At 35.1% G+C, this 24811-nt stretch overlaps 1 protein-coding gene across 2 annotated transcripts in view; it reads left to right on the top strand.

Moving 5' to 3' along the window:
* Nucleotides 1-24811, top strand: part of DACH2 (dachshund family transcription factor 2) — a 496681-nt gene that overhangs the window by 368442 nt on the left and 103428 nt on the right. For both annotated transcript variants that reach the window (XM_064483001.1, XM_031446133.2), the window contains one exon: nt 14381-14539. In XM_064483001.1, the coding sequence (XP_064339071.1) occupies nt 14381-14539 (159 nt within the window). The remainder of the gene's footprint in view (nt 1-14380; nt 14540-24811) is intronic.

Genomic DNA, 24811 nt, shown 5'->3' with positions numbered 1-24811 from the left:
AAAAATTGAACGTTGTGAATGCATATTTTGAGAGGATTTCTGATTGATTATGAAAAGAAATGCAAGTAAGTTTGTGTTTCCTTTCTAATTATTTTTCAATTTAAAACAGTTTTCTGAAATCTTTTGTTCATGTAGCCCATAGATAAATAATGAACATGCTCTTTCCTTTAGGATGCATAAGTTGAATTAAGAGATTTATACATGTACTAACATATGTACACAAGATAGAAATTAAATGTTGAAACTAAGATAAAAAAAAATTTCAACTAATGCATTTTATCTATCAATGATGTAAAAACTTTAAAAATTATATTAATAGCAATGAAAGCAATGCAACTAATATGTCCAGTCTGATGACCCTGACAATATTTGTACCTCTAAATGAAGATGACAAAGAGTTCCTACAGAAAGGAGAAGTATCTGCTGTGTTGTTTTATTGTTCTTCTCCTGTGCTTCCTTTATGTTCAATTTTTGGTTGTGTTGTGTTGTCCATTAAGTAAGAGATAGTTTAGTTAAAAATAAATAACATAGCCCATTAATCTGCTCAATTGGGCATACATAGATCACATCACAATGGGGTAAGACTAGGTGTAAAACTGGAGTTGCCAATTGCTAATCATTTGCTCTGCTTCAAACTCCCAATTTTCCTTTGAGATACCTCTAGTACTTAACTAGTGAGGGCATCAGGGATGGCCCTTATCTCAAATATTAGTAAAACATAATGGTGTACTTATTTTTAACGGTGTACTTTAATTTTTAAAATAAAAAAAAAATTAAACATTTAACATCTTGCCTTATCTTCATCTTTTGTATTTCCTGGGGTATGCATACCTCACTTTAGGGACCTCCAATTTAAAATATATTTCACAAGAGCTATGTCACAGTTTATGAATTTCAGGACCTATATCTTTAAAATAAATTCTTAGCATTTATTCACAGCAGTAGATATTCAATATTTCAGAAATATGACAGAAAAAGAGAAAAGATAGATGTTGGCATTCTATGATTTTTTTGCAAAGTGACTTGATAATATGGTTGTAATTTAGACAGGCCACATGCTATTAAGGGTGACAAAAGGAATCCAAATTCAAATAAGAAAGTACTGACAATTGCTTGAACTTGTATTAGTTTTTGAGAATCTTTCAACTTGTACTACTTACACTAGTAAGAAATGTATCCAAATTTCAAAAAACCATCATGTTACATACAGAAAAGTTCTGTACTAACCACAGCACACAGTTTATATGAAATTGAAGGATGTTTTTTCCTTTGGCTCCAGGAAACACAAAAGTATACCAGAATAAACACAAGGACAATTAAAAAAATCTGTGGGGTTCATAGGAGAGTAATTAAGTTTACCACTTGGAATTGCAAAATAAGAGCAGACAAAGCCCCCATTTTCTCCCTGTCTACAGCAAAATTCCTTTTAACCAGAGTCTTTTTCAAGTTATACAGACTAACTGCAAGAATTTCTCCAACCCTGTCATCACACTCAGCAGGTCATATAGGAGAGCACTGTGCCTTCATTACATGTGATTTAATTCCCGGTATATCTGAACTAATCTTTGAAACTCAATAATGTGATATTCAGGTTTTAGCCACTGTGCTGTAAAGTGGCACACAGGGAATATGTACATCTTGTTGCATTTTAATTTAGAAACAAATGTACTGGGACATTGTTTGAGTTTTACGTTTACTTAGTGAAACATGTCAACCTAATTCTTAGGACAATGTAGGAGTCAGGTGCAGTTTATTTGGGTAAGCCTGAGGTGAATACTTAATTTTTAATTATTAAATATACCTTTAAGCAATAGTTTCCCAGTAAATCCAGATATAAACTTTTGGACTTGACTTCATATCCTTTAGGGTGATGATGATGATGATGATGATGATGATGATGATGATAATGACAATGATAAAAATGTAAAGCTGTTTTATTTTCCTAACTTAGAGTGATGCTGGTACATTGATACAATAGTCACAGAGCATGCCTGTCCATATTCACTCTTCTCTCCTAGTGTTCATTGTATGTAAACTTCGTGGCCATGGAACTAAGGTATTCCTTTCTTGCTTTCTGGATACTACTCTGCTCAGTTTCCCAAGCCCCCTACTTTTCCAATTGTCCTTTCTGAAACTCCACCTTTTTTATTTTGGTTTCAGATAGATTATTTTGGCAGCAGTGAACAAGGGTCACTTGAATGAGAAGATCCTAGAAGTAGGAAGGACAGTTAAGAGGCTCTTGAGATTAGTGAAAGAGTAAGGATGGTCCAAATGGAGGTGGTGGCAGAGGGAAAGGAAAGGAAACAAATGGAAGGTCAGTGCCAGAGATTTGGCCACTTTAGGAAGGAGTGAAGAGATGGAGAGATGGCAATGTACTTATTAGATAGAGATCTTTGAGGGCAAGGACTCTGTTATCTCTCTATTCTCAGTACCTGAGAATGGCACCTGACACATACTGGGAACTCAAAACTTTCCAGTTAAAACAATTATATTATGCAGCTATCATGGATAAAGAGTAAAGGAGCAAGATCTCTTTTGTTGAATAAGGATCAATTTAGTATTGAGTATGTTGAATCGAAGATGCTGTCGGTACCTCTGTATATTAAATCATTTTACACAAACAAACCAGTGACTCTTTATACTCTAGAATAGCACTGTCTAATAATAACTTTTTGCAAAGAAGGAAATGATTGATACCTTCACTTCTCAATGTGGTAGTCACTAGCCATATGTGGCTTTTGAACACTTGAGATGTGACTAGTGCAACCAAGGAGCTTAGTTTTAAATTTTATTTCAAGTTTAATTTACTAAATTTTAAGTTTAAATAGCCACATGGGAAACTTGACTACTGTACTGTAGAGTGCAGCCCTAGAGGTCCATCAATGAACTGCCATTTATCTCTGAGGAAACTTGAAACTCCTGGCCTATAGCCTGGGATGTGGTTGTTACTATAGGCAACATTTCAAAGCAAATAGAAGACAAACTGGTTTAGAGACCTCTTCAAAGTTTTTGAATGAATACTTGTTATCTATTTTCTGTAAATATCAGTTGAAATTCCAGATACAGTACATGTTTTACATTGCCAATCTGGACCAATCTAGAAAGTTGCTAAATGTTCAATTTTCTGAATGCATGTAAGAAAACCAAATAAAAGCATAATAACAAGGTTTGTAGATTATAGCAGGTCAGCACACATACTCCTAGGTTTCCATTCATATATTGGAGCTTTTTAAAAAAAGTTGAGAAATAATTGACATATAACATTATATTAGTTTCAAGTGTACAACATAATGATTTGATATTTGTATACACTGCAAAATAATCACCACAATAACTCTAGTTACCATCTGTCACCATAAAAAGTTACAACATTTTATTTCCTTGTGATGAAAACTTTTACTCTCTTAACTTTCAAATATGCAATAAAGTATTATTGACTATAGTTACCATGCTGCGTATTACATCCCCATGACTTATTTTATAACTGAGAGTTTGTACCTCTTAAACCCCTTCGCCCATTTTATCCGCCCCACAACTCCCCTCCTGTCTGGCAATCACCAATCTGTTCTCTGTATATATGAGTTTTGTTTTGTTTCATTTTGTTGTTAGTTTGTTTTTTTTAAAATTCCATATATAAATGATACTATATGGTATTTATCTTTCTCCATATGACATTATACCCTCTAGATCCATCCATGTTGTCGCAAGTGGCAAGATTTCATTCTTTTTCCTGGCTAATATTTCACTGTGTATGTATACCAATCTTATCCATTAATCTATTGATGGACACTAAGGTTGTTTCCATATCTTGACTATTGTACATAATGTTGCAGTGAACAAAGAGGTGTGTACATCTTTCAAATTAGTAGTTTTCTTTTCTTTAGATAAATACCCAGAAGTGGAATTGCTGGGTCATATAATAGTTCTATTTTTAATTTTTTGAGGAACCTCCATACTATTTTCTGTAGTGGCTACACCAATTTATATTCTACCAACAGTGCATGACAGTTGCTTCTTCTCCACTTCTTCTCCAGCACTTGTTATTTGATATCTTTTTGAGAATAGCTTTTTTGACAAATGTGAGGTGAGATCTCATTATGGTTTTGATTTGCATTTACCTGATGAATAGTGAAGTTGAGCATCTTTTCATGTGCCTGTTGGACATCTGTATGTCTTCTTTGGAAAAATGTCTATTCAGGTCCTAAGGCCATTTTCAGATTGGGTTGTTTGTTTCTTTGAGGTTGTTTTATGAGTTCTTTATATATTTTGGATATTAAACACTTATCAGATATATGATTTGCAAATATTTTCTCTCATACTGTAGGTTGCCTTTTCATTTTGCTGTTGGTTTTCTTTGCTATGCTGAAACTTTTTAGTTTGATATAGGCCCATTTGTTTATTTTTGCTTTTGTTGCCTTTGCTTTGCAGTCTGATCCAAAAAATCATCGCCATGACAGATGTCAAAGGGCTTACTGCCTATGTTTCCTTCAAGGGATTTTATAGTTTCAAATCTCACATACAGGTTTTTAAATCAACCTTGAGTTAATTTTGTATATGATGTAAGATAGTTACCCTTTCTATTCTTTTGCATGTGGCTGTCCTGTTATCCCAGAACTATTTATTGCAGAGTGTCCTCTCCCTAGTGTATATTCATGCCACCTTTGTGATAAATTAATTGACCATATGCATGAGATTATTTCTGTGATTTTGATTCTGTTCCATTCAACTATGTGTCTGTTTTTATGCCAATGCTGTATCATTTTTATTACTATAGCTTTATAATATAGCTTGAAATCAGGGAGTGTGATGCCTCCATCTTTGCTCTTATTTCTCAAGATTGCATTGGCTATTTGGGGTGTTTTGTGTTTTCATAGAGATTTTAGGATATTTTTCTTCAATTTCTGTGAAAAATGTCATTGGAATTTTGATGGGGAAGGCATTGAATCTGTAGATTGCTTTGAGTAACTTGGACATCTTAACAGTATGAATTCTTTGAATCCATGAGCTCAGAATATTTCCATTCATTGTGGCTTCTTTAATTTCTTTTATCAGTGTATTATAGTTTTCAGTGTATGGGTCTTTCCCCTCCTTGATTAAATTTATTTCTAGGTGTTTTATTCTTTTTGATGTACTTGTAAACTTTATTGTTTTCTTATTTTCTCTTTCAGATAGTTAATTGTTAGTGTATAGAAATGTAACCAATTTTTGTATATTTATTTTGTGTCCTGCAACTTTACTGGATTCATTTGTAAACTCCAAAAATTTCGTTGTAGAGTATTTAGGGTTTTTAATATATAAAATCATGTCATCTGCAGACATTCATGGTTTCACTTCTTCCTTTCTTATTTGGATGTCTTTTATTTCTTTTTCTTGTCTAATTGTTCAGACTAAGACTTCTAATACTATGTTGAATAAAAGTGGCAAGAGTGGGCATTCTTGTCTTATTTCTAATTTTAGAGGAAAAACTCTCACCTTTTCATTGAGTGTGATATTAGTGTAAGCATGACATATTTGACTTTTATTCTGTTGAGGTTTGTTCCCTCTATACCCAGTTTGTTAATAGTTTTAAGGGTGTTGAATTTTGTTAAATGCTTTTTCTGCATCTATTGAAATGATAATATGACTTTCATTCTTCAGTTTGTTAATATGGTGTATCACATTGATTGATTTGCAGATATTAAACCATCTTAGCATTCCTGTGATAAATCCCACTTGATTGTGTTGTATGATCCTTTTAATGTATTCTTGTATTAGGTTCATTAATATTTCATCGAGGATTTTTGCATCTATGCTCATCATGGTTATTGGCTCTGTGTTTCTGTGTGTGTGTGGTATTCTTGTCTGGTTTTGATATCAGGTAATGTTGGTCTCGTAGAATGAGTTTGGAAGCATTTCCTCCTCTTCAATTTTTTTAAGGGTCTTAGAAGTATAGGTATTAAACCTTTGAACATTTAGTGGAATTCACCAGTGAAGCCGTATGATCATGGGCTTTTGTTTGTTGAGAGATTTTTGATTGCTGATTCAACCTTTTTACTAGTAATGGGTCTATTCAGATTTTATATTTCTTCATGATTCAGTCTTGGAAGATTGTATATTTCTAGAATTTATCCATTTCTTTAGGTTGTCCAGTTTGTTGGCATATAATTGTTCATAGTAATCATTTATGATACTTTGTACTTTTGTATCAATTGGAGCTTCTCTTTCATTTCTGATTTTATTTAAGCTCTCTCTGAAATAGTGAGTCTAGCTAAAGTTGTCAAATTTTCTTTTTGCTGTTCTGTTTGGGTGAGTTCCACTGCCCAGTCTTCCAGATCAATGATTATTTCTTCTGCTTTACCTAGGCTTTTGTGGAACCACTTTAGTGTACTTTTCAGATTTTTTTTGTGATATTTAGCTCTGTGACTTCTGTTTTGTGTTTTTTATACCTCCTATGTCATTGTTGAAGTTCTCAGCATTCACCCATTCATCTCCTGAGTTTGGTGAGCATCTTTATGGTCATTACTTTAAACTCTTTATCAGATAATTTATCTCTGTTTTCTTAAGGATTTTTCCTGATGTTTTACCTTTTCCTTTCATTTGTAACATATTCCTCTGTTCTCTCATTTGGCTTGACTCTCTTTATTTGTTTCTATATATTAGGTGAAATAACTACTTTGCCCAGACTTGAAGGAGTGGTCTTGTGTAGGATATTGAACCTTAAGTTTCAATCTTGCTCTATCTCTTGGTTGTCTCTTGAAATTTTGTGATTGTTTAAGCGGCTTGATTTATTCTTGATAGGTCTTAATGATTACTTTTGTAAAAACGATTAAACTAATTTTATTATTGCTAAATCTTGTTATTCTCCCTCAAATCACCATTTTTCTTAAAACACAGTATATATTTTAGGTGTGCCACAACTGAGCATACACTATGGATTATCATAATGTGACTTGATTTTTGGAAAATGTTTATTTTTAAAATTTTTATATAATTTTAAAGGTTACCTTCCATTTACAATTGTTACAAAATATTGGCAATATTCCACATGCTGTACAATACATCCTTGAGCCTATCTAACAACCAATAGTTTGTACCTCCTACTCCCCAACACTATATTGCCTCCTGCACTGATAGCCACCACCACGTTCTCCATATTTGTGAGTCTGCTTCTTTTTTGTTATATTCACTAGCTTATAGTATTTTTATATACCACATATAAGTGATATCATACAGTATTTATCTTTCTCTATCTGACTTATTTCACTTAGCATTATGCCCTCCAAATCCATCCATGTTTTTGCAAATGGCAAGATTTCATTTTTTATGGCTAAGTAGTATTCCTGTGTGTGTGTGTGTGTGTGTGTGTGTGTGTGTGTGTACATACTACATGGTCTTTATCCATTCATCTGTTGATGGATACTTAGGTTGCTTGCTTCCATATCTCGGCAATTATAAATAATGCTGCTATGAATGTTGAGGTGCACTGAGTATGGGCCAGTACTTGTCAGTGTTCCAAAGGGAGGAATCCCAGTCAGCATCTAGTTTCAGGTTAAGTGGAAGCCAGATTCTCAGTCTGAAGCTTTGAAATTATGCAAATGTATACAGTCCTGTGGGACACAGTTGTAAACCCTGCTTGCCTCCTGACGAGGAGATCTGGGGGTATCTCCTGAGTGACAGTTGTATAAATTAGGGCTCCAGATCAGTGTATATCTACTTTCTGGGAGCTACCAAGCTATAGAGAAGCCAAGGAAAAGTGAAAAGATGGCATCCCCTAGTTTGTTTCCTGAGACCCCCCCCCCCCCCCGTAGCCATGAGAAGTGGCAAACCTGAAGCCTGCTCCTCAGGATGAAGCTCCAGGACAAGTAAACAGGCATTATTCACTGGAAAACTAGGGATGTATTTCAGTCTGCTGTTAACTACACTGTAGATGATAGCCTACCAAGAACTGTCTCTCCAATTGTTTCAATCATGTGTGACTCAGAAACACAAGCCCTTCCCCGCTTTGGCCAACAGAACCAGGCGACCCAGGGGCGTCCCCTGTGTGGACTCTGTGTGCTTACTGGCTTTAGCAAGGCAGTGGGAGAGTGCAGGGCTGGGGTACACTTACCTATTTTAATAAACAGTCAGGAGAGCATAAGGGCAGGGCATGCCCACTGGCTTTAGGTGTGGCAGCAGAAAAGTATTCTGACCATGTATATCAGTTGATGTTACCAAGGTAGAGGAACAGAGCAAAAATGGTGCCTGCCAGTGTCAATGCTAACAAGTTGACAAAATGGCACCCTCCACTGCCTCTGGCCCTGGAGAGAGTCCCAGTAGACCCATACCTCTTCAGCGGATTCTTTAAGATTAACAAGTGAATCTCCTTCACATATAGTTTAGGTACTATTCAAACTGCCATTTTTGTGCTGGGTCCTGAGGTGAGTGAGTCAGTGAGTTAATGCTTTAAGACAAGAATGTCCATTCCCTACAGCCCTTAGGCTCTCCTGCACATAAACTCTGTTGGTTTTCAAAGCCAGACATTTTGGAGGCTCATGTCATCAGTGTAGGCTCCCAATGTTTGGGGTGCCTAATGTTGAGTGCAAACCCCTTGATCCTCAGGGAAAGCTCCATATTTTTAGATCACTCCCAATTTATTGATTGAATTATGACTTTTAATTTTTTTTTTTACTGCAAAAAGCTACATGCTGCTTAGATTCATTCAGCATGTACATTCAGCAAGGATTCTAGCTAAATGAAATATTCTATGAATGAGAAAACAAGCTTGACTTAGGCCATATGCTACATAGGCTTTGCATCCTATTTGGCTGCTTGCTTTCTGCCTTATATTGGAAACATGATCAATTTATACCCATATTTTAAAATATCTTTTATTGTAGCTACAAAAGCCTGAAAATAAAGACAGCTTGTAATAAATGTTCACGTTTTTCATATCCAAGAACATACTGTTGGATGTAATAATTAGCTTACATTTTCTCATAATAAGTAGTTTTTACATTTGTGCTTCCCAATCAATAATAGCGACTTCTACTATAGTACTCCTCTTAAACTTCAAAGGACACACCCAACTTTGGTCAGAAGACAGAGATTCTTTTTCAGTGTGAAATCCTTGTATTTGACTCACTTAAAGCTAGTAGTTTTAGAAACTCAAACCCACAGAAGTAGTAGTCTATGCATTTATAGAGTATTACTAATCCCTAAGGAAGAATGATGATAACTGATTACTAGATTATCCTAATACAATTTACTGTGATTTCTGTCAATGTTTTCACAGTGCCTTTCATGCATTCTTAACAGCAAAACACATTTAAAAATTGTGGGCTAATAGTCTGGTAAAATGAGGGTGCCAAGGTTAAGAATGATGTTGATATTGGTATTTAGAGCCTTACTGCTGGATTTCTTCTTTATCCATTTGAAATAAATTGGAGGAGGGGTTTGTCTTGTAGGCCTAAGATAATTTGTTTAAAACACATAATATTTTCCATTACTTTTCATGAACTGACCATAATGCACATTCTGTTATTAGATGTGTCAGAAGAATGGGAGTTGGAAGAATACTAGTTAGGTAAAATTTTTGTGAATTAAAATACTACCTTAGATCTGACTCATGTTTCTCCTCCTTTTAAAAGTTATTACTTTTAAGTAAATGTTTATAAAGTTCCTGTCAATCTCTAAAATTCTACGTGTTTATTGCAAAGTCCCCGTGATTCAGAAATCTCTTCCTTCTGGTCACTTGTCCCACAAAGAAAAAGCAGCCAAAATAAACAATCCTCTGGGAACCCTAATATTTTACAATGGGTTTTAAGGAAAATAATTAAATTATAACTTAAGAGTTTTTAACTAAGGCAACAAAAGTTTCCAAATGTTTTGTCAAAAGAATATTTCCTCATGTTCATCACTGAATTATTCTTACATTGATTCTAATTAAAATATATATTTCTACTAGGTGGGGACTTAAAAAATATAGTTCTCTCTAGACTTTTAATTGGAAAGATTGGAATTATATTAATTAGTTAACTATAGTATTAATGTAGTAACTTAACAGTCCCTATATTGCTTATTTCATAGTTTTACTAAACATTGAGCTAGAACAGTGATAAGTAGATGATATGGAAAAGCTGAAGTCGTTTATTCAATTCTTGAAGATTTACTGGACTTTCTACATTACCTTTCTCAACTTGGGACTGTATTGGGTTAGGTTTATAATTAATATGAAGTTTCTTGAAGTAAAGATGAAGGCTTTGATGAGCCTTCTCTGTTTACCCTAACCAGCTGCCTACTTGGTTTCTTAGACATGCTTTGTGGAAATGCTATCCAGTTTTTCTTCTCTTTACTAGAGGGAGTCCCTCATAAAGCTAGTATGATCTGGTTCAGTAAAGGGTACATACTCTAGGCTTATGAGATGAATTGTGTCCCTCTAAAGTTCACATGTCAAAGGCCCCAGTACCTCAGAATGTGGCCATATTTGGCGATAGCATCTTTAAAGAGATCATTAAGTTACAATAAAGCCTTTGGAGTGGCCCTTAATCCAATCTAACTGGTGTCTTTATAAGAAGATGAAATTTGAATATACAAAGAGACACCAGGGGTGCGTGTACAGAGAGGAAAGGCCGTATAAGGACACAGGGGTAAGTGGTTATCTGTAAGCCAAGGAGAGAGAACTGAGGAGAAACCAAATCTGCTGACATTTGATCTTGGACTTCAAGCTTCCAGAACTGTGAGAAAATAAAATTTTGCTGTTTAATCTATCCACTCTGTGGTATCTTGTTCATTTGGACTGCTGTAACAAATATACCATAGACTGGTTTGCTTGTAAACAACAGAAACTTATTTCTCAGCATTCTGGAAGCTGGAAGACCAAGATCAAGATGCTGACCAATTCAGTGTCTGGTGAGGGCCCACTTCCTGGTTCATAGACATCCATCTTCTCTGCATCATCAGATGGCATAAAGGGACTTGGGAGCTCTTTGGAGTCTCTTTTGTAAAGGTACTTCTCCCATTCACGACCTCATCACCTTCCAAAGGCCCCATCTTCAAATACCATCACATTAGAAATAGAGATTCAACATTTGAATTTGAGGCGGCACAAGCATTCAGTCTATAGTATATGGTATTTTTATTATGGTAGCCCTAGCAAACACATAGAGGTGACAGACAGATAGATAGGTAGATAGAGGATAGGAAAAAAATGGAAGGCTAGTACCCAAGTCCTTCATATAGTGGTAAAAGAAAGGTTAACCCTACATTAGACTGATTGAAAACAATTTGTTAGCTTTAAGTACAGTGGATGTTTTTACAGATGGACACAAGGATAGAGGGGAATGTAAAGTTTGGGGCTACCTAAGCCTCCATACTGAGTCCTAAGTCCATTTGTATCGACTTAAAAATGGTATTTTAGGTCAAAAGACAAAAACATGTCCAGCACTTCCTCCACAAATATCAAGGATGTTTCACATTCCTTAGCCACTCACTTTATATACAGTTGCTTTCAGACTGCAAGGTAATTTCACCTATCTATACTTGGTGAAGATGGGGGAAACTGGTAACTAGCCTCCTTTCATCATTTTTAATGCAGTAGTTAAAAAGATGAAAGTTGTTGGAAAAGTTCATCTAAAGCTCTCATTGAAGCACACATACAAAAACAACTGGAATCCTTTAATGCAGTTAAAAAAATTATATTCAAGTTATTTGGAATACATAATGTATAAAATATTGGATTAATACTTAATGTACCATTTATGATTGAAAATGGACTAAGATTTTCAATTTATAAAATAAATATTGACATAGTCTCAGCCCTAGTATTGTTGTATGCTGTTGCTGCTATGATGGTACAATACCACGTTAATGTCAATGGTATAATTTAGTGTCCTCTAAATGTATTTTTCTTTGTCAATGCATTGCTCATCATTTTACAAATTACAGTTCTGTAATGCTGAGGTAATTCATATCTTGGACTTAGTGCTAAAATGATGAAGTGGTTCTGTTTTTGCTCAGCAATTGATCTTTTAAAATTTTGCATTAGTATTAATCATGTTTATTGGCCCAATGTTACTATAAAGAATTCTGAGTGTTGCAATGCAGTTACTTTTATCATTTATTAAGATACTTCACTTAGCTTCCTCCACCATTCCTGTTCATTACAGCATTACAATGTCATATTGATTCTAATTGGAATTTCAAATTTGTGAGTGCTAAATTATGTCAATGCACCAACCATAAACTATCTCCCTGTTCTTAGGCAGTCACTATACAACAGCAAACATCTGGATGAAAAGAGAGAACAATTGGTGTAATAATAAGAGTGTTGCATGTTTTCAATGAACACACCAAACCTCAGAATGATCAAGAGAATGGTTTCTGGTCCATTAAGCCAGTCTATCAAATTCAGCGCAATTTCCTACTTTTTAAGCTTCCACACATGTTAACTGAATGGCTTAAAGCAGAAACTGAACAGTTAGCTACTTATTTCTTCCCCATTTGATTGGAAAAGCTTTGTCCATATAAGTAGGGCCAGGCCTCAGCCTTTATATACACTGCTTGAGAATCTTGTGTTTCCTTGTCTGAAACTTCTCTAGTTGGAAATTGACCAAGTCTCCCACTTTTGGATTAGAAATTGATGTTGGCCACAAGAAGGCTTGAAAGAGTCCTGAGGACGGAGTAGATTTCCAGAACTGTGATATGAGTACATGAAAGGGTAGAAAGGTTAAGGGAAAAAAAAAAAAAAAGGAAAACAAACAAAGAAACAAACCTCTGAGAGATTCTAGCAGACAGTTTGCTTTAATTAATTTTAAATCTTCAGGAAGAATACGAATTTTCCCTGAAAACATTTCCCTAAAAAATATCTACAATTCTAAATGCTATTTTTGCAAATGCTGTTAATGTCAATGGTATAATTCAGTGTCCTCTGAATGTATCTTTAGTATAGAAACTGGAATTTAAGCCAGGCATGTATAATTTGAAAATTCATGTTCTTTCTGTGATCCTAGATTGAAAGCAAAAGTATAAAATAAAAAGATAAATTAATGTTTTATTTTATAAATAAAAATGTTCATCCCCTTTGACCCAGAAATCCCACTCCAGGGAATTGACTGATTCTAAGGAAATATTCAAATGAATGTTGTTATTATGGTAAGTCTATAATAATGACAGATTTGAAATAAAGTCCAATGTTTAACAAATTATAGTACATTAACCCCAGAGACTACTATGGAACTATTACAATTTGTAAATATGATGCCTAAAGCAACATGGCAGAGATTTTTATTGTGTAAAAATGAGTACACATATGAACAAAGCCTGGGACAGAACTTAAAGAACTGAAAAAATTACAATGTTGAGTGTTAGGAATATGAGCACCCTGATCTCTTTCTACTTTTTTTCTTAAACCAACAAATGCACGTATTTTACAGTCTTCAAGATTCCCCGGCCTAAATCTCTCCAAAATACACGGTCAGTATTTTGGGCAGCAGGTGGGATAGAATCAGCCAGGTGGAGATGCTAATGTCCCAATTCCAGCATGGGAATGGGAGCAGGACCACTGACCCCTGAATTAATGAAACACATCAAAGTGAATAGGTGGGGCTGCACACACAACCATTTTTTTTTCTAAAGCCAGATTGTCTGTACTGTTGTGATTGGAATTCAATCCCTTACCCCTCTACTTAAAGTATTCTTCTTAAAAGGATGTCCTGGAAATAATTCTGTGATTGTTTCCTATATGGTTTTAAGCAATGGTTCTGCCCCCACAGTGTACTAAGTGCCAGATGAAATAGCTACGCCACTGTAGATTACTATGATAATATAGTAGTCTGCACTTAACGCATACTTTACTTCGCTCTCTAGCATGGATGATCAAAGTAAAGCGCCATTTCAAATTGGGAGCTGTGGTTTTCTGTTTTATCCAGCTGATTTTGTACAAAAGCCTGCTGTGCATGAAGAGACTTGCTTTTTGAGAGCTGGATCTGAGAACAAAATAACCGATCATTTTATTTCTTACCACATATTTTTCTGTGTTACCATGCTTTTATAAAGGAGCTTGTTCTTTTTGAGTGAATAGCAATTGCTCTTCCTTAAAAAAATAGCACATGTATGTTAGAGGGTTGGAATGGGAAGCAGTAGTGTTCAGTTAATGGCCTTTAGCATATAAATGCTTTCAAAAGTTATTCATTATGATTAACTGAGCCTTTATTGTTAGTGAGGGTTGTTTAATCTTCCCAGAGTCAGCTTAAATCCAAGGCTATTGAAAGATTTTTGAAACCATCATGAAAATGAGTCACTTATGTTTAATAATAATTTTCTATGGAGTAATATTAATAATTACAATTCTAAAAGACGAGTTTAAAAAAAAGTCTTCACTTAGAAAGTTGTCAATTTGTGATCAGTTTATATTAATTTTTTTCAGGTGGAAGTGAATCCTCTTGGGATAAGGATAAGATGCAGTCTCCTCTTGCTGCTCCAGGACCCCAACATGGAATTGCTCATGCAGCCCTGGCTGGCCAGCCAGGTCTTGGGGGTGCTCCTACCCTCAATCCACTGCAGCAGAACCACCTGCTAACCAATAGTATGTATACTGTACTGCCAAAACTTGATGTGTTGAGAAAAATACCCACACAAGACGCACTGGACAACTTGGGCTAGCAGGGATAGTTTATTTCTATTTAGTAACATTTAACAATTTGAAATTATAAGGGTAGATAAAGAGGGATTCATTTGAAAGGCTGAGGTTTATAGAGCAGAGATTGAGTGGCCAAATTGTAGAGTAGAAGTACGTGGGATGCCATGTTACAGAGTAGTTAAGAATGCTGGTTTATTGTAACATAAACTTGGGTTTGAATTCCACATCTTTTGAATTCTTATCACTTTTTTGCTTTGGACAAGTCAGATAACTTTTCCAAGTCTCAGTTTCCACAACTACAAAATAGGAATAAAAAATATACATAATCATTAAAGTTATTGGGAGGGCTAAAAAAATAAAGGAAAAACTGTTAACAGTTATCTGCATATAGTGAATATTTATTATTCAGTTGTCCAACTATAGGTGAAGTATACAAATTCAGGTTTAAATAATGTTTTTAGGAACTTCAAAGTCTCAGAAGTCTTTCTGGAGGAAAGTAGGCCTCATATACATACTTGGTTGAAGTCTTACTTTCTTACAAACAGGAATTCTTGGAGAAGAGTTCCATTATTTCTTTCCCTGAGACTTTCATCCTCCCACTAAACCCTAGGAATAAGACAACAAAGGAATTCTGAGATATTTTTACATGAAGTCCTAAATCTTAATGAAATTCATCCGTTTTTAGGCATACAAAATAAGAAGTTATGGTGTCTTAATTTAAAGAGATTATAATCTTGAGGGTGAAATGTCTCATAAAAATGGAACATTAAGCAAAGGCAAATAAAATAAATGCCAGAAAAGTTGTAAATATTATCTTATAAGAAGTTAAAAACAACTGATTAAGGTAGACTTATGTCATAAAGAAGGGGGGCCTAGAGGATTTCAAATTTCTGGTCTGACATGTAAGGAGCTTAGAAATTGTCATTCTTGCCCTCACAAGAAAAAAGTGGAACAATCTGAAAATCAATGATTCTTTTAAATCTATCAGAAATTGAGTTCAAAGGACACAGCTGTCCCCAAAAGTAGATAGGTGGATACAGAGAATCACAGCTTACAGGGAGCAGAAGCCAGAGTTGGAGCCTGGTAAAAGCATTTAAAGGGTAATTCAGTAATTTCTGAAGATTCAGTGTGGGTCTAGCTTGAGAGATAAATACTCCAGGGGGGCCATCCTTAGGGGCTCCTTACACTGTCATGAGTTTTACCTTCAGATACTTCCAGGAGCCCCATGAGGTTCTCAGGATGAAGACTTGAGAAAATTCTCCTCATGCTTCTGGAAGAGGGAGAGAAAAAGTAACCATTTCAAAATAGGTCCAGAATGTTCTCTTCTCCTTATCAAAGGCCTGCCCTCAAAAGAAACTATTTTACCAGAACTTTACCTACTTGGTTTTACTAGAGCCTAACTGACCTGGGGGAAGGGATACACTAAACTCCAGGACCCTATAGCCATTGATGTGAGGGAATAGATACGAAACTCCAGCACCTTTAGTCTTTCATGTGGGAAAAGAGAAATACTCCAGTTCCCTCTAGCCTTCCTGTCTCACCTCAGAGGGGAAAAAAAAGCTGAAAAACACTTGTGAAAGTTACAGACCAAGGATACAGGCTCACTGAGAGACTAAGGCTTAATCATTGGATTATAGAGTGCTTTTCCCTATACATTTTGCTACTACTACTGTAGGGCTCTGCATAACAACAGGGGATTACAACTGAGAGGACTGAAAGCCTCAGGCCCTATGTAATAGAGAATCTCTAGGAAAAAAATAGATAACAGGAAGGGTATGAAATTAAAGTCACTAATACAACAGCTACAGCAAACAGTAAACAGAGCCTCACTCCTTGCTAGATAAACATAAAACTTTCCACAAAAGGCCTGTTCACATCACTTCCCTTTACCCAAAACACATTTTCTAGCTTTTAGCAAAAAAGTACAAGGCATGAAAATGGTAAAAAAAAAAACAGTATGAAGAGGTAAAGCAATTGTCAGAACCACAATTAGATATAGAAGATATTTTATTTTATTTTATTTTATCTTATGTTATTTTTTTATTGAAGTACAGTCAATTATGTGTCAATTTCTGATGTACAGCACAATGTCCCAGTCATGCATAGACATATATTCATTTTTATATCCTTTTTCATTATAGATTACTACAAGATCTTGAATATAGTTCCCTATGCTATACAAAAGAAACTTTTTAAAATCTATTTTTATATATAGTAGCTAACATTTGCAAATCTCAAACTCCCAAATTTATCCCTTCCCATGCCCTTTCCCTGGTTGTTTACTATGTCTGTGAGTCTGTTTCTGTTTTGTAGATGAGTTCATAGTGTCCTTTTGTTTGTTTTTCGATTCCACATATAAGTGATATCATATGGTATTTTTCTTTCTCTTTCTGGCTTACTTCACTTAGAATGATGATCTCTAGGTCCATCCATGTTGCTGCAAATGGCATTATTTTATTATTTTTATGGCAGAGTAGTATTCCATTGCATAAATATAACATAACTTCTTTATCCAGTCATCTGTCAATGGACATTTAGGTTGCTTCCATGTCTTGGCTATTGTATATAGTCTTGCTATGAACATTGGGGATTATGTATCTTTTCAAATTAGAGTTCCCTCTGGATATCTGCCCAGAAGTGGAATTGCTGGATCATATGGTAAGTCTATTTTTAGTTTTTTGAGGAACTTCCATAGTGTTTTCCACGATGGCTGCATCAAACTACATTCCCACCAGCAGTGTAGGACGGTTCCCTTTTCTCCACAGCCTCTCCAGCATTTATTGTTCATGGACTTTTGAATGATGGCCATTCTGACTGGTGTGAGGTGATACCTTATTGTAGTTTTGATTTGCATTTCTCTAATAATTAGTGATGTTGAGTGTCTTTTCATGTACCTATCTGGATGTCTTCTTTGGAGAGATGTCTATTTAGGTCTTCTGCCCATTTTTTGGATTGGATTGTTTGTCTTTTTTGTTATTAAGTTTCATGTGCTGTTTATATATTCTGGAATTTAAGCCTTTGTCAGTCATATCATTTGCAAATATTTTATCCCATTCCATAGGTTGTCATTTTGTTTTGCTTATGGTTTTCTTTGCTGTGCAAAAGCTTATGAGTTTAATTAGGTCCCATTTGTTTATTTTTGCTCTTATTTCTATTTCCTGGGTAGACTGCCCTAAGAGAACATTGCAAAGATTTATGTCAGAGAATGTTTTGCCTATATTTTCTTCTAGATTTATCGTGTCTTAGCAGATATTTTAGAATGATCAGACTTGGAACTTAAAATATCTATGACTAACATACTAAGAGAATGGAAAAAGTGGAAAACATACAAATATATATGGGAAATTTTGGCAGAGAGATGGGAAAGCTAAACATCAAAAGGAGATATTGGAAATCAAAAACACTGCAACAAAATTAAGAATGCCCAAGATGGGCTCATCAGTATACAGGACAGGGTCCAGGCAAGAATTAGGAAGCTTGCGGATATGTCAATAGAAACTTCCCAAACTGAAAAAAAAAAGATTTAAAAAAACAGAACAGGATATCCAAGAACTGTGTGGCAATTACAAAAGGTGTAGCACCCATGTACTTGAGATACTAGAAGAACAAGAATGAAGGAAATAAACAAAAAAATTATCTGAAGTAACAGTGGCTGAAAATTTTACAAAATTAATGAGAGTCACCAAATTACAGATCCAGAAAGCTCACAGAACACTAAGAAAGATAAATATTTTAAAAATATGCACCTATGCATATTATAGTCAAAATGGAGAATCAACAAGAAAAAAGGCTCTCCTTGCCCATACAAGAACAAAGATGAGAATTACTTGAGACTTATATTCAGGAATCAGGGAGGCATGCAAGAATAGAGTGGTGTGAACTATTTAGTGATGACAGAAAAAAAAAAAAACCAACTTAGAATTCTGTATCCAGTGAAGTTTTCCTTTAAAAGAAAAGAAGAAATAAAGATATCCTCAGATAAACAAAAGTAAAAAGAACTTGTTACCATACCACCAGATCTGTAAGAAATGTTAAAAGAAGATCTTCAGAGAGAAGGAAAATGATATAGATTAGAAACATGGATCTACATGAAGAAAGGAAGAGTGTTAGGGAAGAAATAAATTAAGGTAAATAATCCCTCTCTATTTTTTTTATTCTTGAACAAATACACTCTGTTCAAAATGATAGTGATAATAATGTATTGAATGATTATACCTTATGGATATAAATGACAATGATGTTATAAGGGACAGGAAAGAGGAATTTGAAATACTCTGTTATAAAATATTTCTACTACCCATGAAATGGTTTAGTGTTATTTAAATAAGTTAAAATATGTATTGTGAACTCCAGGGCAATCATTTAAATTTTTTTAACATTGTTTATTGATTTATAATCATTTTATATTGTTGTGTCAAATTCCAGTGTTCAGCACAATTTTTCAGTTATACATGAACATATATATATTCATTGTCACATTTTTTTCTCTGTGAGCTACCATAAGATCTTGTGTATATTTCCCTGTGCTATACAGTATAATCTTGTTTATCTATTCTACAATTTTGAAATCCTGTCTATCCCTTCCCACCCTCCACATTTAAATTTTTAAAAAATAAGTATAATATGCCAAAAGAGGAGACAAAAAGGAATCATATAAAATGCTCACTTAACACCAGAGAAGGTAAAAAAAAAGAATGGAAGACAAGATTTTTTTAAAAAGGGACCAGGAATAGAAAACAGTAACAAATATGAAGGCTACTTATCCAACTATCATAGTCACTTTCAATATGATTGGTATAAATATGCCAATTAAAGACATAGACTGTCTTATGTGTATTAGTGACCTGGGATGTCAATGACTTTGCCAGTACTCAAATACAGTGTACTTCTTATATGGTCATGTATCAAGTGAAAAAAAAAAACAACAAAAAGAAAGCAAAAACAACAACATCAATAAAAAATGGAGACTATCCAAGTAGACAAGAAAACAAGAATAAGCTATTTGTTGCCTATAAGAAACTCACTTTAAAGATTGGAGGCAGTGTGGCCAAGTTGGCAGAATAGAGATTATGCTCTCATCTCCTCCCATGGGCACACCAAGATTACAACTATTTACAGAGCAACTATCTATGAGAATGATCTGAAGAATTGCAGAAAAGATTTCCTGCTACTAAAGACAAAGAAGGAACTACAATGAGACAGGTGTAGATGTGGTATCTTCAGGATCCACATGCCAGGGTAGGCAACCCAAATATGGAAAGATAATCACAATTGCAGAGGTTCTTCCCAAGGACAGAGGGGTCCAAGCCCCACATCAGGCTCCTCAGCCCAGGGTCTTGCATCAGGCAGACAAGACCCCAGAGCATCTAACTTTGAAGGTCATTGGGGCTTGTGTACAGCAGAGCTCATGGGCTGTAGAAAACAGAGACTCTACTCTTAAAGGGTGCACAGAAAATCTCACATGCTCTAAGTCTTAGCACAGAGACAGCAGTTTGAAAGATGTGGGTCAGATCCACTGGCTGATCTTGAAGAGCCTCCCAGAGAGACAGGAAGAAACCGAGACTCTGGTGATATAGACTATGGTAGCATTCATTTAGTGGAGGGCATTTTACCATGAGGGCCCTGGTACTGGCAACCACTATTTGGAGCCCTCCCTCTAGTCTAGTACTGCTGGGGATTTACCTCTCTACCAGCAAGCCAGCATGAGTGCCCCCCATCCTAGCTAAGTAGCCAGCCACACAGGGATCTGGCCCTCCCTACCAACAGGTCTGTGCCAGGCATAGGACCCACTGCGTGATAAAGCTAGTCAAGCTGGGACTCGGCCCTTCCCACCAGCTAGCTGATATCAGCCCCATGCCCCACTGAGCCACACAGACAACTACTTCAGGACCCAGTTCCACCCACCAGAAGGCTGTTAACAGCCCTATCCCTCCAAGACCCCATATCCAGCCAACCCAGGACCTGGTCTCAACAATCAGTAGGTAATCACCTGCCATGGGACACTCATAGACCAGGAACCAGCCATGCTGAGACCCACTCCCTATCAGTGGGCTGGCACAAATCTTGGACTTCCTGGGTAGTACAGCCACCCCTGTCAGAACCCAGCCTCACCCATCAATGCACCTGAAGCCATTGCATGAGGAAAGACCTGGCAGCCAAACGGGCTGGGGACTAACCCCTCATACCAGTGTACCCACAGTAGTCAACCCCATCACAACAGAAGGGCTAATTCAGCCACAGAAAGAGTACTTCTAGAGCATATAGCTCTGGTAACCATAGGGTTTGTGCTGCTGTGCCCCATAGGATATCTTCTACATAAAGCCACTTCTCCAAAATCAGGAAATGTAACTTACCTACTTAATAGATAGAAATATAGCAACTAAAATAAAGCAAAATGAGGAGACAGAAAAATGTGTTCCAAAGGAACAACACAAAACCACAAAAGAAGAACTTAGCAAAGTGAAGATAAGCAGTCTATGTAATAAAGAGTCTAAGGTAATGATCATGAGGATGCTCAGTGAACTCAGGAGAAGAATGGATGAACATAATTAGAAGCTTAAAAAAATGTTAGAAAATATAAATAAGAACTAAATAGAAATGAAGAATACAATAACCTAAATTAAAAAATACACTAGAAGGAATTAACAATAGATTAGATGACACGGATAAATGCATCTGCAAACTGTAGACAGAGTAGTGGAAATTACCCAAACTGAACATAAAAAAGGAAAAGATTTTTTTTTTAAATGAGGACTGTTTAGGAGACCTCTGGGATAACATCAGGCAACCTTACATTTACATTCTGGCAGTCCCAAAAGGAGAAGAGAGAGAGAAAGAGGAAGAGAACTTGTTTGAAGAAATAATAGCTGAAAACTTTCCTACCATGCGAAAGGAAATGGGCATCTAGGTCTAGGAAGCAGAGTCCCAAACAAGATGAAACCAAACAGATCAACACCAACACACATTATAATGAAAATGGCAAAAAAAAAAAATAATAATAAAGAGAAAATCTTAAAAGCAGTAAGATAAAAGCAAGTTACTTAGAAGGGAACTCCCATAGGACAATCAGGCCATTATCAGCAGAAACTTTGTAGGTCAGAAGGGATTGGCATGATATATTCAAAGTGATGAACATACACTATAGTCAAGAAAAACCTACAACCAAGAGTAAAACCTGGCAAGGCTGTCATTTATATTTGAAGGAGAGAGAATTTTACAGATAAGCAAAAACTGATAGAGTTTAGTACCATTAAAATTGCTTTACAAGAAATGTTAAGCTGAAAAGAAAAGACCACAATTAGAAATATAAAAATTATGAATGGAAATATCTCATTGGTAAACGCAACCATAGAGAAAAGGTATTAGATCAACCACTTAAAAGATAGTAGGAAGGTTAAAAATATTTGCAGATGATGCAACTGACAAGGGATTAATTTCCAAAATATACAGATAGCTCATACAATTCAATATTAAAAAATAAACCCAATCAAAAACTGTGCAGAAGACCTAAATACACATTTCTCCAAAGAAGACATACAGATGGCCAATAGGCACATGAAATGGGCTCAACATCACTAATTACTAAAGAAATGTGTATCAAAATTACACCAGTCAGAATGGTCATCATTAAAATGTCTGCAAATAATAAATGCTGTAGAGAGTGTGGAAAAAATGGAACCCTCCTATTCTGTTAGTAGAAATGTAAATTGGTGCAGCCACTATGGAGAACACTATTGAGGTTCCTTAAAAGCTAAAAATAGAGTTACCATATGATCCAGCCATCCCACTTCTGGGCATTTATCTGGAAAAGATGAAAACTCTAATTCAAAAAGATACATGCACCCCAATGTTCATACCAGCACTATTTACAATAACCAAGACATGGAAGCAACCTAAATGCCCATCAACAGATGAATGGATAAAGAAGTTATGGCATATATATATATATATATATATATATATATATATATATATATATATGTATATATGATGGAATGTGGTATATATATAATAGAATATTACTCAGCCATAAAATGAATGAAATAATGTCATTTGAAACAACATAGATGGACCCAGAGACTATCATCTTAAGTGAAGTAAGTCAGACAGAGAAAGACAGGTATCATGTATATGTAGAATCTAAAAAAATGATTAAAATGAGCTTATTTACAAAACAGAAAGAGACTCACAGACATAGAAAGCAAACTTATGGTTACCAAAGGTGAAAGGGGGGTGTAGTGATAAATTAGGGGTTTGGGATTAATAGATACACACTACTATATATAAAATAGATAAGGATCTAATGTATAGCCCAGGGAGCTACGTTCAATATCTTGTAATAACCTATAATGGAAAAGAATCTGAGAAAAGTATCTATCTATCTATCTATCTATCTATCTATCTATCTATCTATATCTATCTGAATCACTTTGCTGTACACCTGAAACTAACACAATGTTGTAAATCAAATATATGCCAGTAAAAAATACATTAGAGAAAAAAAATCTAGTAGGAAGGTTAAAAGGCATACTGGGGGCAGGGAATAAAGTGCAGGGTTGTTGGAATCTGTTTGAACTTAAGAGATCATCAACTCCATATACAAACCACATAGTAAACATAAACCAAAAAGCTGTAATAGATATACACAAACATGGAGAAAGTATCCAAACATAGCACTAAAAATAGTCATCAGATCACAAGGGAAGAGAACAAAGGGTAGGAAAGGAACAAAAGAGAACTTCAAAAACAACCAAAAAACAATAAGCAAAATGGCAATAAGTACATATCTATCAATAACTACTTTAAATGTAAAGGGACTAAATACTCCAATCAAAAGTAATAGAGTTGTTACATGGATAAAAAAAGAAGACCCATACATTTGCTACCTATAAGAAACTCATTTCAGATCTTAAGGCACACACAAACTGAAACAGAGAGCATGGAAATATGTATTTTATGCAAATGGAAATAAAACGAACGCTGTGGCAGCAAAACTTATATCAGGCAATATAGTCTTTAAAACAAAGACTGTAATAAGAGAAAGGAGGGCATTACATAGTGATAAAAGGATTAATCCAACAAGAAGATATGACAATTATAAATATATATGCATCCAACATGGAAACACCTAAATACATAAAGCAAATATTATCAAACATAAGGGAGAAATTAATGCTAACACAATAATAGTAAGTGACTTTTACACCCCAGGTATATCAGTAGACACATCACTCAGATAAAACCAATAAAGAAACACTGGCTTTAAGTGACACATTAGGTCAGATAGAATTAATAGTTGCAGGTATAGAACATTCCATAAAATGTCACAGAATACATATCCTTTTCAAATGTACATGGAAAAATTTCCAGGAAAGATAACATGCTGGGCCACAAAACAGTTCTCAGTAAATTTAAGAAGGCTGAACTCCTTTAAAATATCTTTTCCCACCACAACACTGTGAAATTCTACTCAACTATAAGAAAAAGAACTGCAAAAACCAAACATCTGGAGGCTATTCAATATTCTACTAAACAATTATTGAGTCACTAAGAAATCAAAGAGGAAATAAAAAATACCTGGAGACAAATTGTAATGGATATACAAGAATTCAAAATCTGTGGGACACAACAAAAGTAGTTCTAAGATGGATGTTTATAGTGATACAAGCCCACCTCAGGAAACAAGAAAAATCTTAAATAAACAACCTAACCTTATACCTAAAGGAACTAGAAAAGAAGAATAAGCAAAACCCAAAGTTACTAGAAAGCAAGAAATGATAAAGATCAGAGCAGAAGTAAATAAAATAGAGACAAAAAAGTAGTAAAGATCAAGGAAACTTAAGGATTGGTTCTGTGAAAAGATAAACAAAACTGATCAACCTTTAGCCAGACTCATGAAGAAGAGAAAGGACCCAACTAAATAAAATCAGAAATGAAAAAGGAGAATTTAAACCAATACAACAGAAATAAAAAGGATCATAAGAGATTACTTTGAACAATTATATGCCAATAAAATGGACAACCTAGAAGAAATGGGAAAATTCCTAGAAATGTATAGTCTCCCAGGATTGAATCGGGAAGAAATAGAAAATAAGAACAGACGAGTAATGAAATTGAGTCAGTAACAGAAAAACTCCCAACAAATAAAAGTCTAGGACCAATGGCTTCACAGGTGAATTCTACCAAATATTTAGAGAAGAGTTAACACCTACTCTTCTC

This window comes from Camelus dromedarius, chromosome X (genome assembly GCF_036321535.1).
Source record: "Camelus dromedarius isolate mCamDro1 chromosome X, mCamDro1.pat, whole genome shotgun sequence".
NCBI classification, from domain to species: Eukaryota; Metazoa; Chordata; class Mammalia; order Artiodactyla; family Camelidae; genus Camelus; species Camelus dromedarius.
The sequence above is the reverse complement of the archived record's forward strand: the minus strand, read 5'-3'. Positions and strand labels throughout refer to the sequence as shown.